The 15,468-nt window shown below is 28.8% G+C and overlaps 1 protein-coding gene across 1 annotated transcript in view; it reads left to right on the plus strand.

The window, feature by feature from the left end:
* Nucleotides 1-15,468, plus strand: part of LOC145268747 (dynactin subunit 5-like) — a 47,961-nt gene that overhangs the window by 17,008 nt on the left and 15,485 nt on the right. The window contains exon 3 of the mRNA XM_080124339.1: nt 3,745-3,863. Coding sequence (XP_079980465.1) covers nt 3,745-3,863 — 119 coding nt within the window. The remainder of the gene's footprint in view (nt 1-3,744; nt 3,864-15,468) is intronic.

A 15,468-nucleotide genomic window follows, 5' to 3' on the forward strand; every position in this document is an offset into this window, starting at 1 on the left:
ATATGACAAATGACATCACGTTTATCGAGCTGTGAGAAATAAGAGTTTTCCAATCAGTCTCTTTGTGGAAGCCGTGCAAATGAGACACTGTTAATAATGTAGAAAAGTTTGTAATCTATGGCGAATGTTATTTCAGTGTCTTTGTCCGTGTGCATCCCTCATTTCAGCAAGTTAGGAAATTAAGTAGTAAATAATTAGCTAAGACAACATTAGTCTCTTTTTCCTGCAAATGTGTCCCAGGTATCTTGTTCCTTTATGAGAAGAACCACTAACGCAGCCACTAGATGAAATGGCAATGAAGAGAAATGGTGGCATCAGACAAGATTTTATTCATGAAAATGTTATAATACAACTTTCATATGTAGAGAGTGTCAGCAAGCTGATGTTCTGTTTCAACATCTAATGTTTGTGATGCTGATGATCGTAGTAGTTTGCCATTTTGGATTCAAAGTGCACTGTCATTCTTCAATAAAGTTCAAAATACAACAAGACTATATTGACAAGATTCACTAATTTATTAATACTCCTCAAAAACCAAAAGGTCCTGGATATGACCTTAAACTTTATCCGATGGTGAGGCCCCAGCTTGCGGGCTTTGGGGAGTGTGGAGCCACCCTTTAATTGCCATTGCTCCCAGGTCCACTCTGGCCCGGAGTGGTAGTACCTGGTAAGGTCCCAACTATGGGTTAAATAGAAACCGACTTAAAAAAACAAATATATTCTATTAAACAATTATTCTTCAAAATCACTGGATTCATCATTAAATAACCTGAAAAGGGTTGATATGCCATAAAACAAAAACAACCAACCAATCAAAAAGCAGTGAACAGTGGTTTTTAAGCAGCTATCGGAAGGGTTAGAGGTTATAACCTCTAGCTACATAGATACTGAAAATAGTATTTTGGATGGTGAGCCGTGCTTGAGTTTTAAATAATATTTCAGTGAGTCTGTCACACTCGTGTTTGAAATAGCATTTCAGTTTGTCTGTTGTGTTCAAGTTTTAAATAATTCCATCTCTTACAATTAGTACTTTTCCATAACTCTATGTGGAATGACTCCAATAATTGTTACATTTATTATATACTGTTGCTTTTTATACGATACTAGCGAGGGGTACCCGGCGTTGCCCGGGTGTTTTTCGTGGTATGCGAAAAAAAACAGGTGCCCGTGAAAAAAAAACAAAGCCTTCACGATGCACAGTTGGAAAATAGTAAAGTGTTAAAAAAACAAACAGGTGCGCGTTTTTGATTAACGTGACGGCAATAGGTATTCAGCAGTTACGATTTTGTGCGGGACAGTTTTGAATGAGGTGAATAAATCAGTTTGTTTGTTTTTAAAAATCTGCTCCCTGTTTATTAGGAGGAACGAAATGAAAGCTGATATGACGAAGTCGACATTCTTGAGATAACTGGCTTTCGGCCTGTGATTAGAGACGAGTTTCGCTTTTTTTTTTATAGCGAAAACCAAATGTAATGCATGCCGATGCGGGAAATGTGGAATAATTAACGTTTGAAAGTTAATAAAATTAAATAGACAGGCGAGCTCTGTGGGTAACTCTGAGATATTACAATTTATAGATGATATAAAAAGTTTTAAGAAGTTGTGAACCGAGCAAGCGCTTTTCTGAAAGAAGCCTTTTGTGGACATCGGGGAAAAGCGTACATACATACACACATACATTTTCGCTTTTATATATATAGATTAGCTCTTAATGTTTATTTACGTCATAACCCTAGGGGCGGTCCCCTCACCTCCAACTACCGTGGAGTCGATCCTCTTACTATCACCGGTGACGTATGCTAGGGGCTGGTCCTGGTTCTCCAACCACCTTGGAATTAATCCTCTCACTATTCCCAGTGACGTCACCCTGGCGATTCTCTACTTCCACCCTAGATCCTCGGATCGTGTGGGCGAACAGGCGGGGTCTATATTAATACTAATTAATATTTCCTTATCTGATTTCTACAGGGAAATACAGTTCCCCCAAACAACATTATTCGGTGGGCGACATATGACCATTACCTGTCAACACGCGTCTGCTTATTGCAGCTTCTGACCGACGAATCTTTTTCCAAAATATCTTTCCAAAATAACATTATCGCAATGGCTTCCCTCCGGCCATTAATTATATCAACACGGGAACATATGTCCCAGGAAGAACGAAAAAGACCTTTTTCAAAACAGTCATTATCTATAACTTTGGCTACCTCAGCATCTGTCTCGTCAAATTCCATTTTCTCGGCCATTCATCTCAATTTTCTTATCTTATTTACTCAGGATTGGCAATGACTACTGCCATCCAAATTCTGTTCTGAACCTAGTCACCCAGCCAAGTAATTACTGTCTGTTAACTCTTCCAGACCAGGGTCCTACCCTAATATTGTCACAACTGCCTCAATACAGATCCGGAACTGGGAGCATACCTTCTCCACAAAATACTCGGCAGATGGCGGCAATCATACTAGCTTTGGTGTTGTGGGACGTCATATTGGTGATGTTCTCGACATATGACCAAACGGAGTAGTCTATCGGGTTCAGGCCAGGGGAGAAGGGAAGCAGTGAGAGAAGGGTACAAGGTCATTGCACTCCTTCTGAAGCCAAGCCTGGGTCTCTTTGAAGTTGTGAGCTGGTGTCGAGTCCTGCTGCCACACCCAGGGTCTGCTAGCGATCACCTGATTGTGTCAGGGAATCATCACACTCTTCAGCACATCCAGGTACACTTTTATGTTGACTTTTAAGCCGTGAGGTGGCATAGTGTGGTTCTTACTTGAAACCACACCAAAGACCATAACCGTGGCCGCAAACTTTGTTTTCATCATCCTGGGCACATCTCTGTTATTCGTGGCAATCCAGTAATGCATTTTGAGGGTACTGACAATGGTCCTGTTGTTATGACTCGGATTGGTAGAGAGCATGAGTTGTACAGCGGCGCATCTCCAATCTTGCTTGTTGAACATTGTATCACTTTCAGACATGATAGAAGGCTCCTATTTCTCTTGGGATTTGTACACAACTGGGCAATTAGTAGATGGTCTGCAACAAAAAAGAAAACCAGTTTTCATCAAACAGAAATGGAATCATGTTGTCTTCTAGGGCAACAATTTTATCATTCCACCCTGTACTTTACATGATTACTTTCCTTTAATGTTAAAAAAATGTTTTCAGATAATTATATTTCATGGGAATTACGGGGAAATAACATATTCATTACATGAATACTTCTCTTTAATGTTTAACAATATTCAGTAAGGGAAGAGGTCTCTTCTGAAGCAGTTTTTTTTTTCCGGAATAAGTATTTTCAGAAAGAAACTTATGCAAAAAAAAAAAAATACATTCATACCAATAACATAGTAAAAGGGAGAAACAACAAAAATGCTAGTTTGAATCAAATATTGATATGTCAGATATTGATAATCTGGCAGAATAGTTTTATATGTGAGATTTAGCAAATATTTATTGAAATCAAATATAAAAGTTTACTTAGTCTGAATAAGTATTTTCAGCAAGAAACTTATGTGAAATAAAATACATTTGTGCCAAGTAGTAGTAGAAGGAAGAAACCAAAAAAGGCTAGTTTGAATCAAATAGTGATATTTCAGATGGATTGTTATTTCAGTCTGACTTTGAAAATTTATATTAGAAATAAGAAAGAACACAAGTGTAACTTTAACTCCGACTTCAGAAATCTAAAAATCTAATTCAGACAGAAAAATCTTAAAAAAATAATCTGATTTTATTTTGCAGACCGTAATAATGTCTGATTGTATTATTCGTGGAGACTTGGCCAATGTTCGAATAGGACGTCATTGTGTGATCAGTTCAAAAGCTGTCATACGACCACCATTTAAAAAATTCAGCAAAGGGTGAGTATTTCACATAATTCTTTTTTATTTTATTTATTCATTTTTGGGGGGGAATGATTATGTGTTGGTGTATGTTTAGACTTTTTTGTTTTAATAAGTTTTATTTTGTTTTAATGAGGAAAAGCCACTCGAGGATAAGGTAATCTAATTAATGTTCTTTTCAAGATTAGAGTTAAGTTGTTAAATGTACACAGCCAACGTGTCCAATGGTCTGTGGAATCATTGAAATCAAATATAAAAGTTTTCTTAGCTAGAATAAGTATTTTCAAGAAGATACTTATGCGAAATAAAATGCAGCAAATTTCATATTATTTTTTTTTCATCTTCGATTAGCAAATGTCTATGCATTCATGTAGGTATGTGTATTTATAGACTTTTTTGTTGTAATGAATTTTTTGTTTCTGTTTTTATGAAGAAAAGCCACTTGAGGATTAGGTAAACTCTTTTTAAAATGGTCAAATGTAATCGGTGGAACTGTTGGTTGTTTAGATTGTTCAAAAAATATTGACTCTTCTCAGAAAAAACATTCATTCAGCTTATGCTTACCTTACCAAAAGTACATGTATAATACTAGACTGACTAGACGTGTCCACATAAAAAAATGCTTGGGGTTGCTGTTGGTGGTGGTGGTGGTGGTGCTGAGATGGTTAATAATTTTGTAGGTGTTTATCAAGTAAGTTGCTAGATGTCGGCACTTGAACATTCATCAAATGCTTTAAGCATTTCTTTGACATTTGTTTTTGTTGAATAATTTTTAATTGTGAGATGATTAGTCTGAAAGAAGATAACTTGGTAGAGCTGACCGTGTTGGGATGCATCTGACAGGAATTGAATGTTGTATAAGAAAGGGATCATCTTCGATTATAAACATCAATCATCTCCACTAAAATATTAACAATCATCTCCACTAAAATATTGACAATCATCTCCACTAAAATATTAACAATCATCTCCACTAAAATATTGACAATCATCTCCACTAAAATATTAACAATCATCTCCACTAAAATATTGACAATCATCTCCACTAAAATATTGACAATCATCTCCACTAAAATATTAACAATCATCTCCACTAAAATATTAACAATCATCTCCACTAAAATATTAACAATCATCTCCACTAAAATATTAACAATCATCTCCACTAAAATATTAACAATCATCTCCACTAAAATATTAACAATCATCTCCACTAAAATATTAACAATCATCTCCACTAAAATATTGACAATCATCTCCACTAAAATATTGACAATCATCTCCACTAAAATATTAACAATCATCTCCACTAAAATATTGACAATCATCTCCACTAAAATATTAACAATCATCTCCACTAAAATATTAACAATCATCTCCACTAAAATATTGACAATCATCTCCACTAAAATATTAACAATCATCTCCACTAAAATATTGACAATCATCTCCACTAAAATATTAACAATCATCTCCACTAAAATATTAACAATCATCTCCACTAAAATATTAACAATCATCTCCACTAAAATATTAACAATCATCTCCACTAAAATATTAACAAGCATCTCCACTAAAATATTGACAATCATCTCCACTAAAATATTAACAATCATCTCCACTAAAATATTGACAATCATCTCCACTAAAATATTAACAATCATCTCCACTAAAATATTAACAATCATCTCCACTAAAATATTGACAATCATCTCCACTAAAATATTAACAATCATCTCCACTAAAATATTAACAATCATCTCCACTAAAATATTAACAATCATCTCCACTAAAATATTAACAATCATCTCCACTAAAATATTAACAATCATCTCCACTAAAATATTGACAATCATCTCCACTAAAATATTAACAATCATCTCCACTAAAATATTAACAATCATCTCCACTAAAATATTGACAATCATCTCCACTAAAATATTAACAATCATCTCCACTAAAATATTGACAATCATCTCCACTAAAATATTAACAATCATCTCCACTAAAATATTAACAATCATCTCCACTAAAATATTGACAATCATCTCCACTAAAATATTAACAATCATCTCCACTAAAATATTAACAATCATCTCCACTAAAATATTAACAATCATCTCCACTAAAATATTAACAATCATCTCCACTAAAATATTAACTTTATTCAAAGGGAACGAGTTTCATTTTGCTTGGTTGCTCCTAGTTACAGGATGAGAACAGGATGTGTTATGATATGAGATTGACTCCGGAACTTATTTGTCTTTTAACGACAACTTTCTTAGTGTGCATTGATTTATTGCATCTTTGCAGTTGTGGCCTCACACTTATGCAATTATATATATATATATATATATATATATATACACACACCAACAATTTCCCTTACAGCTGTCTGTGGAACACACTATCATGAAGCTGCTTCCCAATTTACTATACCATGGTCGTTTTCAAGTTCAATGTAAGCAAATTCTTGTTAAGCCATTCCTGTAAATAGTAAATTTCTACCATTGCTGTTTATCGCTGGTGTTCATTCATTAACCCTTATCTTCAAGTGATTTTTGGCCTTTATAAGCATTGTCTCCTCTGTAAAAGGAAAACAAAAACGTGTACCAAGCCTAATCACAGCGCAACATTAAATATTACACATATAAACAAAATAGATCTGTCACGCAACTGCTAGAAATTGCTTTCAAAAGTTTATTGTGTAAAAAAAAATTAATTATAAAATAATTGTCTTCTACCTTTTTTATCCTGATGATTTTCATTATGATTACGGAACTTTTGAAATCACTTTTGTGCTGTCCGATACCTTGTGGACTCTTCATGCGATGTTGATATTGGTAGACAAGTCAGTTCAACATGACGAGACAACAGTTTTGTTCAGCAATTTTTTCAAACGTTCATTGTTGTTCTTGATCTTCTTCAAACGTTCATTGTTGTTCTTGATCTTCTTCTTCTTCAAGGTTCTCATCATCACCACAAGAGAAATTCTTCAAATATTTTCATCACTTTTAGACCTTTTTTATTGCGTAACACGTTAAACATTAAACAACACTTCACACATGGTCCTTTATGTCAATGCATCTTTTTGCAAATGTGTGTTTTTATTAAGCAGGTAAATCAAATAAAGTCTCTTTTATACATACATTCCTTTGATTGTCACTTTTACGTTCTCTTAATTTTCTTAACTTGTTTTTCTAATTTAATCTTAATGATGACAACACACAGACAGAGTCTTGAGGCAACATTCACTTTGATTTCTACATTGTCAGATGCACATCTTGTCTGTCTTGCTTCTCAACTCCTATTAACTTTTAAAAATCCCTTTGTTTCTCTCCTCAAAGGCATGACATCACTTATATTTCAACACCTGCATTTCTAGCACATTTTGTGTAGGGAGCGTTTGACCCACCCTCACCTCGGTTCCTTTTTTTATGTTAGTTTCATTGCAAGAATCTATCTTTTAGTAATTTATCAAAAAACACACCAGTTAAGCTGGATGATCCTTTGTGTGTTTACGAGTTGGATTTTTCGAACTTATTGTATCTTGGAATTAAATTTTTGCCTGGTTCCCATATTAGCAATAAATGATTCATGAGAGTCCACCAGCAGGGTTGCTCGACTTCATCCGGGATCCATAATTTTACCTTAAAAGTTCAGTCCTGAACTCATTGCACTTGTGCCCCCTCAACGTACATATTCCCGACAAACCCACTTAGCAGCAAAATTACACCCCTTCACTGTTGAGGTCCTTAAATGCCAGAAAGCTTCTTCGCTAGAACAACTAAACTTCAGAATTCCCCTCCTGCTACCTGCTTCCCTAACTGTACTGACATGCAGAAGTTCAAATGTAACGTAAACCAACATCTTAATCTTTCTAATTTTTAATCTTTCTAATTTTTAATAACCTAATTTTTAATAATCAGATTTTTAATAATCTAATTTTTAATCTTTATAATTTTTAATAATTTAATTTTTAATCTTTCTAATTTTTAATAATCTAATTTTTAATAATCTAATTTTAAATCTTTCTAATTTTTAATAACCTAATTTTTAATAACCTAATTTTTAATAACCTAATTTTTAATAATCTAATTTTTAATAACACTAACAACAACAACAATTAATCTTCTTAATTTTTAATAACCTAATTTTTAATAACCTAATTTTTAATAACCTGATTTGTAATAATCTAATTTGTAATAACACCAACAACAACAACAACAACGACAACAATTAATCTTTCTTAAGCATGGTCCCAATTAGTAGCCCCTTACATCCAAGTGGTGATATGCCTTGTTTGGGATGAAAGTAAGTAAAAAAAAAAAATTGTCAGTGCAGGCAATACTAAGAATACAATTACAAATTACTTGAGACTTCTACTTGGTCATGGCTGACAGAATGAGAGCAAATTGCCCCCACAGAATGTGTTCAGAATTGTATACAGACCCGAGTTTGACAGAAAGATTCCTATGTTCAACAAAATGCACCTGAAGAAAGTCTGATACTACATTGGCCGAAACGTTTTGAGAATATCATTGAAATTTAGAATACGACTTTGAATAATGCAAATTATCCTCTTAAAAATTCCTTTTGTATTAAGAATTTTTAATAAATTTAAATTCATTAAAGAGATTCTACCGTTGTAAACTTGTATTAGCTTATGATTACATAAATGTCTTATTAAAAAAATTTAATTAACTTCTGAAATATTTTAGACAGATTAATAAATCCTGGGAAAAATATTTTTCACCAGATCCCAAGTATTTTTTTAAATTCCAACAATAGTCTACATTATGTCAACAGTCATGACTGATGGAACGAGAGCAAACAACCCTCATAGATTAAATAAAGGATTTCATTCAAAGTTCCCTACGGCTTCCCATACGTGATATAATGGTTTGACAAGATTCACTTAAAGAAGGTTGGAGGTTACGCCAGATGAAACGTTGTGAGAATAACAAAGAAGATGCAAACAATAGTCAAAACATCCAAATCATAGAAATAATCTAAATCATAAATAATCCAAATCATCCAAATCATAGAAATAATCTAAATTATCCAAATCATAGAAATAATCTAAATAATCCAAATCATAGAAATAATCCAAATAATCCAAATCATAGAAATAATCTAAATCATAAATAATCCAAATAATCCAAATCATAGAAATAATCTAAATTATCCAAATAATAGAAATAATCAAATAATCCAAATCATAGAAATAATCCAAATCATCCAAATCATAGAAATAATCTAAATGATCCAAATCATCCAAATAATCCAAATCATAGAAATAATCAAAATCATAAATAATCCAAATAATCCAAATCATAGAAATAATCTAAATTATCCAAATCATAGAAATAATCTAAATAATCCAAATCATAGAAATAATCCAAATCATCCAAATCATAGAAATAATCCAAATCATCCAAATCATAGAAATAATTTAAATGATCCAAATCATCCAAATAATCCAAATCATAGAAATAATCCAAATCATAGAAATAATCCAAATAATCCAAATCATAGAAATAATCTAAATTATCCAAATCATAGAAATAATCCAAATCATCCAAATCATAGAAATAGTCTAAATAATCCTAATCATAGAAATAATCCAAATCATAGAAATAATCCAAATCATAGAAATAATCCAAATAATCCAAATCATAGAAATAATCTAAATTATCCAAATCATAGAAATAATCCAAATCATCCAAATAATCCAAATCATAGAAATAGTCTAAATAATCCTAATCATAGAAATAATCCAAATCATAGAAATAATCCAAATCATAGAAATAATCCAAATCATAGAAATAATCCAAATAATCCAAATCATAGAAATAATCTAAATTATCCAAATCATAGAAATAATCCAAATCATCCAAATAATCCAAATCATAGAAATAGTCTAAATAATCCTAATCATAGAAATAATCCAAATCATAGAAATAATCCAAATCATAGAAATAATCCAAATCATAGAAATAATCCAAATAATCCAAATCATAGAAATAATCTAAATTATCCAAATCATAGAAATAATCCAAATCATCCAAATAATCCAAATCATAGAAATAGTCTAAATAATCCTAATCATAGAAATAATCCAAATCATCCAAATCATAGAAATAATCTATATAATCCAAATCATGCAAATAATCCAAATCATAGAAATAATCTAAATCATCCAAATAATCCAAATCATAGAAATAATCTAAATAATCCAAATCATAGAAATAATCTAAATAATCCAAATCATAGAAATAATCCAAATCATCCAAATCATAGAAATAATCTAAATAATCCAAATCATAGAAATAATCTAAATAATCCAAATCATAGAAATACTCTAAATAATCCAAATCATAGAAATAATCTAAATCATAGAAATAATCCAAATCATCCAAATCATAGAAATAATCAAAATCATCCAAATCATAGAAATAATCTAAATAATCCAAATCATAGAAATAATCCAAATAATCCAAATCATAGAAATAATCTAAATAATCCCAATCATAGAAATAATCTAAATAATCCAAATCATAGAAATAATCCAAATCATCCAAATCATAGAAATAATCCAAATTATTCAAATCATAGAAAAATCTAAATAATCCGAATCATTCAAATCATAGAAATAATCTAAATGATCCAAATAATCCAAATCATAGAAATAATCTAAATAATCCAAATCATCCAAATCATAGAAATAATCCAAATCATCCAAATCATTGATATAATCTAAATAATCCAAATCATAGAAATAATCTAAATAATCCAAATCATAGAAATAATCTAAATAATCCAAATCATAGAAATAATCTAAATAATCCAAATCATCCAAATCATAGAAATAATCCAAATCATCCAAATCATAGATATAATCTAAATAATCCAAATCATAGAAATAATCTAAATAATCCAAATCATAGAAATAATCTAAATAATCCAAATCATAGAAATAATCTAAATAATCCAAATCATAGAAATAATCTAAATAATCAAAATCATAGAAGTAATCCAAATCATCCAAATCATAGAAATAATCCAAATCATCCAAACCATAGAAATAATCCAAATCATAGAAATAATCTAAATAATTCGAATCATCCAAATCATAGAAATAATCTAAATAATCCGAATAATCCAAATCATAGAAATAATCCAAATGATCCAAATTATAGAAATAATCCAAATCATCCAAATCATAGAAATAATCTAAATAATCCAAATCATATAAATAATCTAAATAATTCGAATCATCCAAATCATAGAAATAATCCAAATGATCCAAATTATAGAAATAATCCAAATCATCCAAATCATAGAAATAATCTAAATCATAGAAATAATCTAAATAATCCAAATCATAGAAATAATCCAAATCATCCAAATAATCCAAATCATAGAAATAATCTAAATAATCCTAATCATAGAAATAATCCAAATCATCCAAATCATAGAAATAATCTAAATAATCCAAATCATGCAAATAATCCAAATCATAGAAATAATCTAAATCATCCTAATAATCCAAATCATAGAAATAATCTAAATAATCCAAATCATAGAAATAATCTAAATAATCCAAATCATAGAAATAATCCAAATAATCCAAATCATAGAAATAATCCAAATCATCCAAATCATAGAAATAATCTAAATAATCCAAATCATAGAAATAATCTAAATAATCCAAATCATAGAAATAATCAAAATCATAGAAATAATCCAAATCATCCAAATCATAGAAATAATCCAAATCATCCAAATCATAGAAATAATCTAAATAATCCAAATCATAGAAATAATCTAAATAATCCCAATCATAGAAATAATCTAAATAATCCAAATCATAGAAATAATCCAAATCATCCAAATCATAGAAATAGTCCAAATTATTCAAATCATAGAAATAATCTAAATAATCCGAATCATTCAAATCATAGAAATAATCTAAATGATCCAAATAATCCAAATCATAGAAATAATCTAAATAATCCAAATCATCCAAATCATAGAAATAATCCAAATCATCCAAATCATAGATATAATCTAAATAATCCAAATCATAGAAATAATCTAAATAATCCAAATCATAGAAATAATCTTAATAATCCAAATCATAGAAATAATCTTAATAATCCAAATCATAGAAATAATCTAAATAATCAAAATCATAGAAGTAATCCAAATCATAGAAATAATCCAAATCATCCAAACCATAGAAATAATCCAAATCATAGAAATAATCTAAATAATCCAAATCATAGAAATAATCTAAATAATTCGAATCATCCAAATCATAGAAATAATCTAAATAATCCGAATAATCCAAATCATAGAAATAATCCAAATGATCCAAATTATAGAAATAATCCAACTCATCCAAATCATCCAAATCATAGAAATAATCTAAATAATCCAAATCATAGAAATAATCTAAATAATTCGAATCATCCAAATCATAGAAATAATCCAAATGATCCAAATTATAGAAATAATCCAAATCATAGAAATAATCCAAATCATAGAAATAATCTAAATAATCCGAATCATCCAAATCATAGAAATAATCTAAATAATCCGAATCATCCAAATCATAGAAATAATCTAAATAATCCGAATCATCTAAATCATAGAAATAATCCAAATGATCCAAATTATAGAAATAATCTAAATGGTCCAAATTATAGAAATAATCCAAATCATAGAAATAATCTAAATAATCCGAATCATTCAAATCATAGAAATAATCTAAATAATCCGAATCATCCAAATCATAGAAACAATCTAAATAATCCGAATCATTCAAATCATAGAAATAATCTAAATAATCCGAATCATCCAAATCATAGAAACAATCTAAATAATCCGAATCATTCAAATCATAGAAACAATCTAAATAATCCGAATCATTCAAATCATAGAAACAATCTAAATAATCCGAATCATTCAAATCATAGAAATAATCTAAATAATCCGAATCATCCAAATCATAGACATAATCTAAATAATCCGAATCATCAAATCATAGAAATAATCTAAATAATCCGAATCATCAAAATCATAGAAATAATCTAAATTATAGAAATAATCCAAATGATCCACATTATAGAAATAATCCAAATGATCCAAATTATAGAAATAATCCAAATCAACCAAATCAAAGAAATAATCTAAATAATCCGAATCATTTAAATCATAGAAATAATCTAAATAATCCGAATCATCCAAATCATAGAAATAATCTAAATAATCCGAATCATCCAAATCATAGATATAATCTAAATAATCCTAATCATTCAAATCATAGAAATAATCTAAATAATCCGAATCATCCAAATCATAGAAATAATCTAAATAATCCGAATCATCCAAATCATAGAAATAATCTAAATAATCCTAATCATTCAAATCATAGAAATAATCTAAATAATCCGAATCATCCAAATCATAGAAATAATCTAAATCATAGAAATAATCCAAATTATCCAAATTATAGAAATAATCTCAATGATCCAAATTATAGAAATAATCCAAATCATCCAAATCATAGAAATAATACAAATCATCCAAATGATAGAAATAATCTAAATAATCCGAATCATTCAAATCATAGAAATAATCTAAATAATCCGAATCATCCAAATCATAGAAATAATCTAAATCATAGAAATAATCCAAATGATCCAAATTATAGAAATAATCCAAATCATCCAAATTATGGAAATAATCCAAATCATCCAAATCATAGAAATAATCCAAATCATCCAAATCATAGAAATAATCTAAATAATCCAAATCATAGAAATAATCCAAATCATCCAAATCATGTAAATAATCTAAATAATCCAAATCATCCAAATCATAGAAATAATCTAAATAATCCAAATCATAGAAATAATCCAAATCATCCAAATCATGTAAATAATCTAAATAATCCAAATCATCCAAATCATAGAAATAATCTAAATAATCCGAATCATCCAAATAATAGAAATAATCTAAATAACCCGAATCATCCAAATCATAGAAATAATCTAAATAATCCGAATCATCCAAATCATAGAAATAATCCCAATAATCCAAATTATAGAAATAATCCAAATCATCCAAATCATAAAAATAATAGAAATAATCTAAATAATCCGAATCATCCAAATCATAGAAATAATCTAAATAATCCGAATCATCCAAATCATAGAAATAATCTAAATAATCTGAATCATCCAAATCATAGAAATAATCTAAATAATCCGAATCATCCAAATCATAGAAATAATCTAAATCATAGAAATAATTCAAATGATCCAAATTATAGAAATAATCCTAATGATCCAAATTTAGAAATAATCCAAATCATCCAAATCATAGAAATAATCCAAATCATCCAAATCATAGAAATAATCTAAATAATCCGAATCATCTAAATCATAGAAATAATCTAAATAATCCGAATCATCCAAATCATAGAAATAATCCAAATGATCCAAATTATAGAAATAATCCAAATGATCCAAATTATAGAAATCATCCAAATCATAGAAATAATCCAAATCATCCAAATCATAGAAATAATCTAAATAATCCGAATCATAGAAATAATCTAAATGATCCAAATAATCCAAATCATAGAAATAATCCAAATCATAGAAATAATCTAAATAATCCAAATCATCCAAATCATAGAAATAATCAAAATCATCCAAATCATAGATATAATCTAAATAATCCAAATCATAGAAATAATCTAAATGATCCAAATAATCCAAATCATAGAAATAATCCAAATCATAGAAATAATCTAAATAATCCAAATCATCCAAATCATAGAAATAATACAAATCATCCAAATCATAGATATAATCTAAATAATCCAAATCATAGAAATAATCTAAATAATCTAAATCATAGAAATAATCTAAATAATTCAAATCATAGAAATAATCCAAATCATCCAAATCATAGAAATAATCTAAATAATCCGAATCATCCAAATCATAGAAATAATCCAAATAATCCGAATCATCCAAATCATAGAAATAATCCAAATGATCCAAATTATAGAAATAATCCAAATCATCCAAATCATAGAAATAATCCAAATCATCCAAATCATAGAAATAATCCAAATCATCCAAATGATAGAAATAATCTTAATAATCCGAATCCTCCAAATCATAGAAATAATCTAAATAATCCGAATCATCCAAATCATAGAAATAATCTAAATAATCCGAATCATCCAAATCATAGAAATAATCCAAATGATCCAAATTATAGAAATAATCCAAATCATCTAAATCATAGAAATAATCCAAATCATCCAAATCATAGAAATAATCCAAATCATCCAAATAATAGAAATAATCCAAATCATAGAAATAATTTAAATAATCCGAATCATCCAAATCATAGAAATAATCTAAATAATCCGAATCATCCAAATCATAGAAATAATCTAAATAATCCGAATCATTCAAAACATAGAAATAATCTAAATCATAGAAATAATCCAAATCATCCAAATCATAGAAATAATCTGAATAATCCGAATCATCCAAATCATAGAAATAATCCGAATCATCCAAATCATAGAAAT

The sequence above is a fragment of the Euprymna scolopes genome, chromosome 44 (genome assembly GCF_053919585.1).
Source record: "Euprymna scolopes isolate OS-2025 chromosome 44, ASM5391958v1, whole genome shotgun sequence".
Classification (NCBI taxonomy): domain Eukaryota; kingdom Metazoa; phylum Mollusca; class Cephalopoda; order Sepiida; family Sepiolidae; genus Euprymna; species Euprymna scolopes.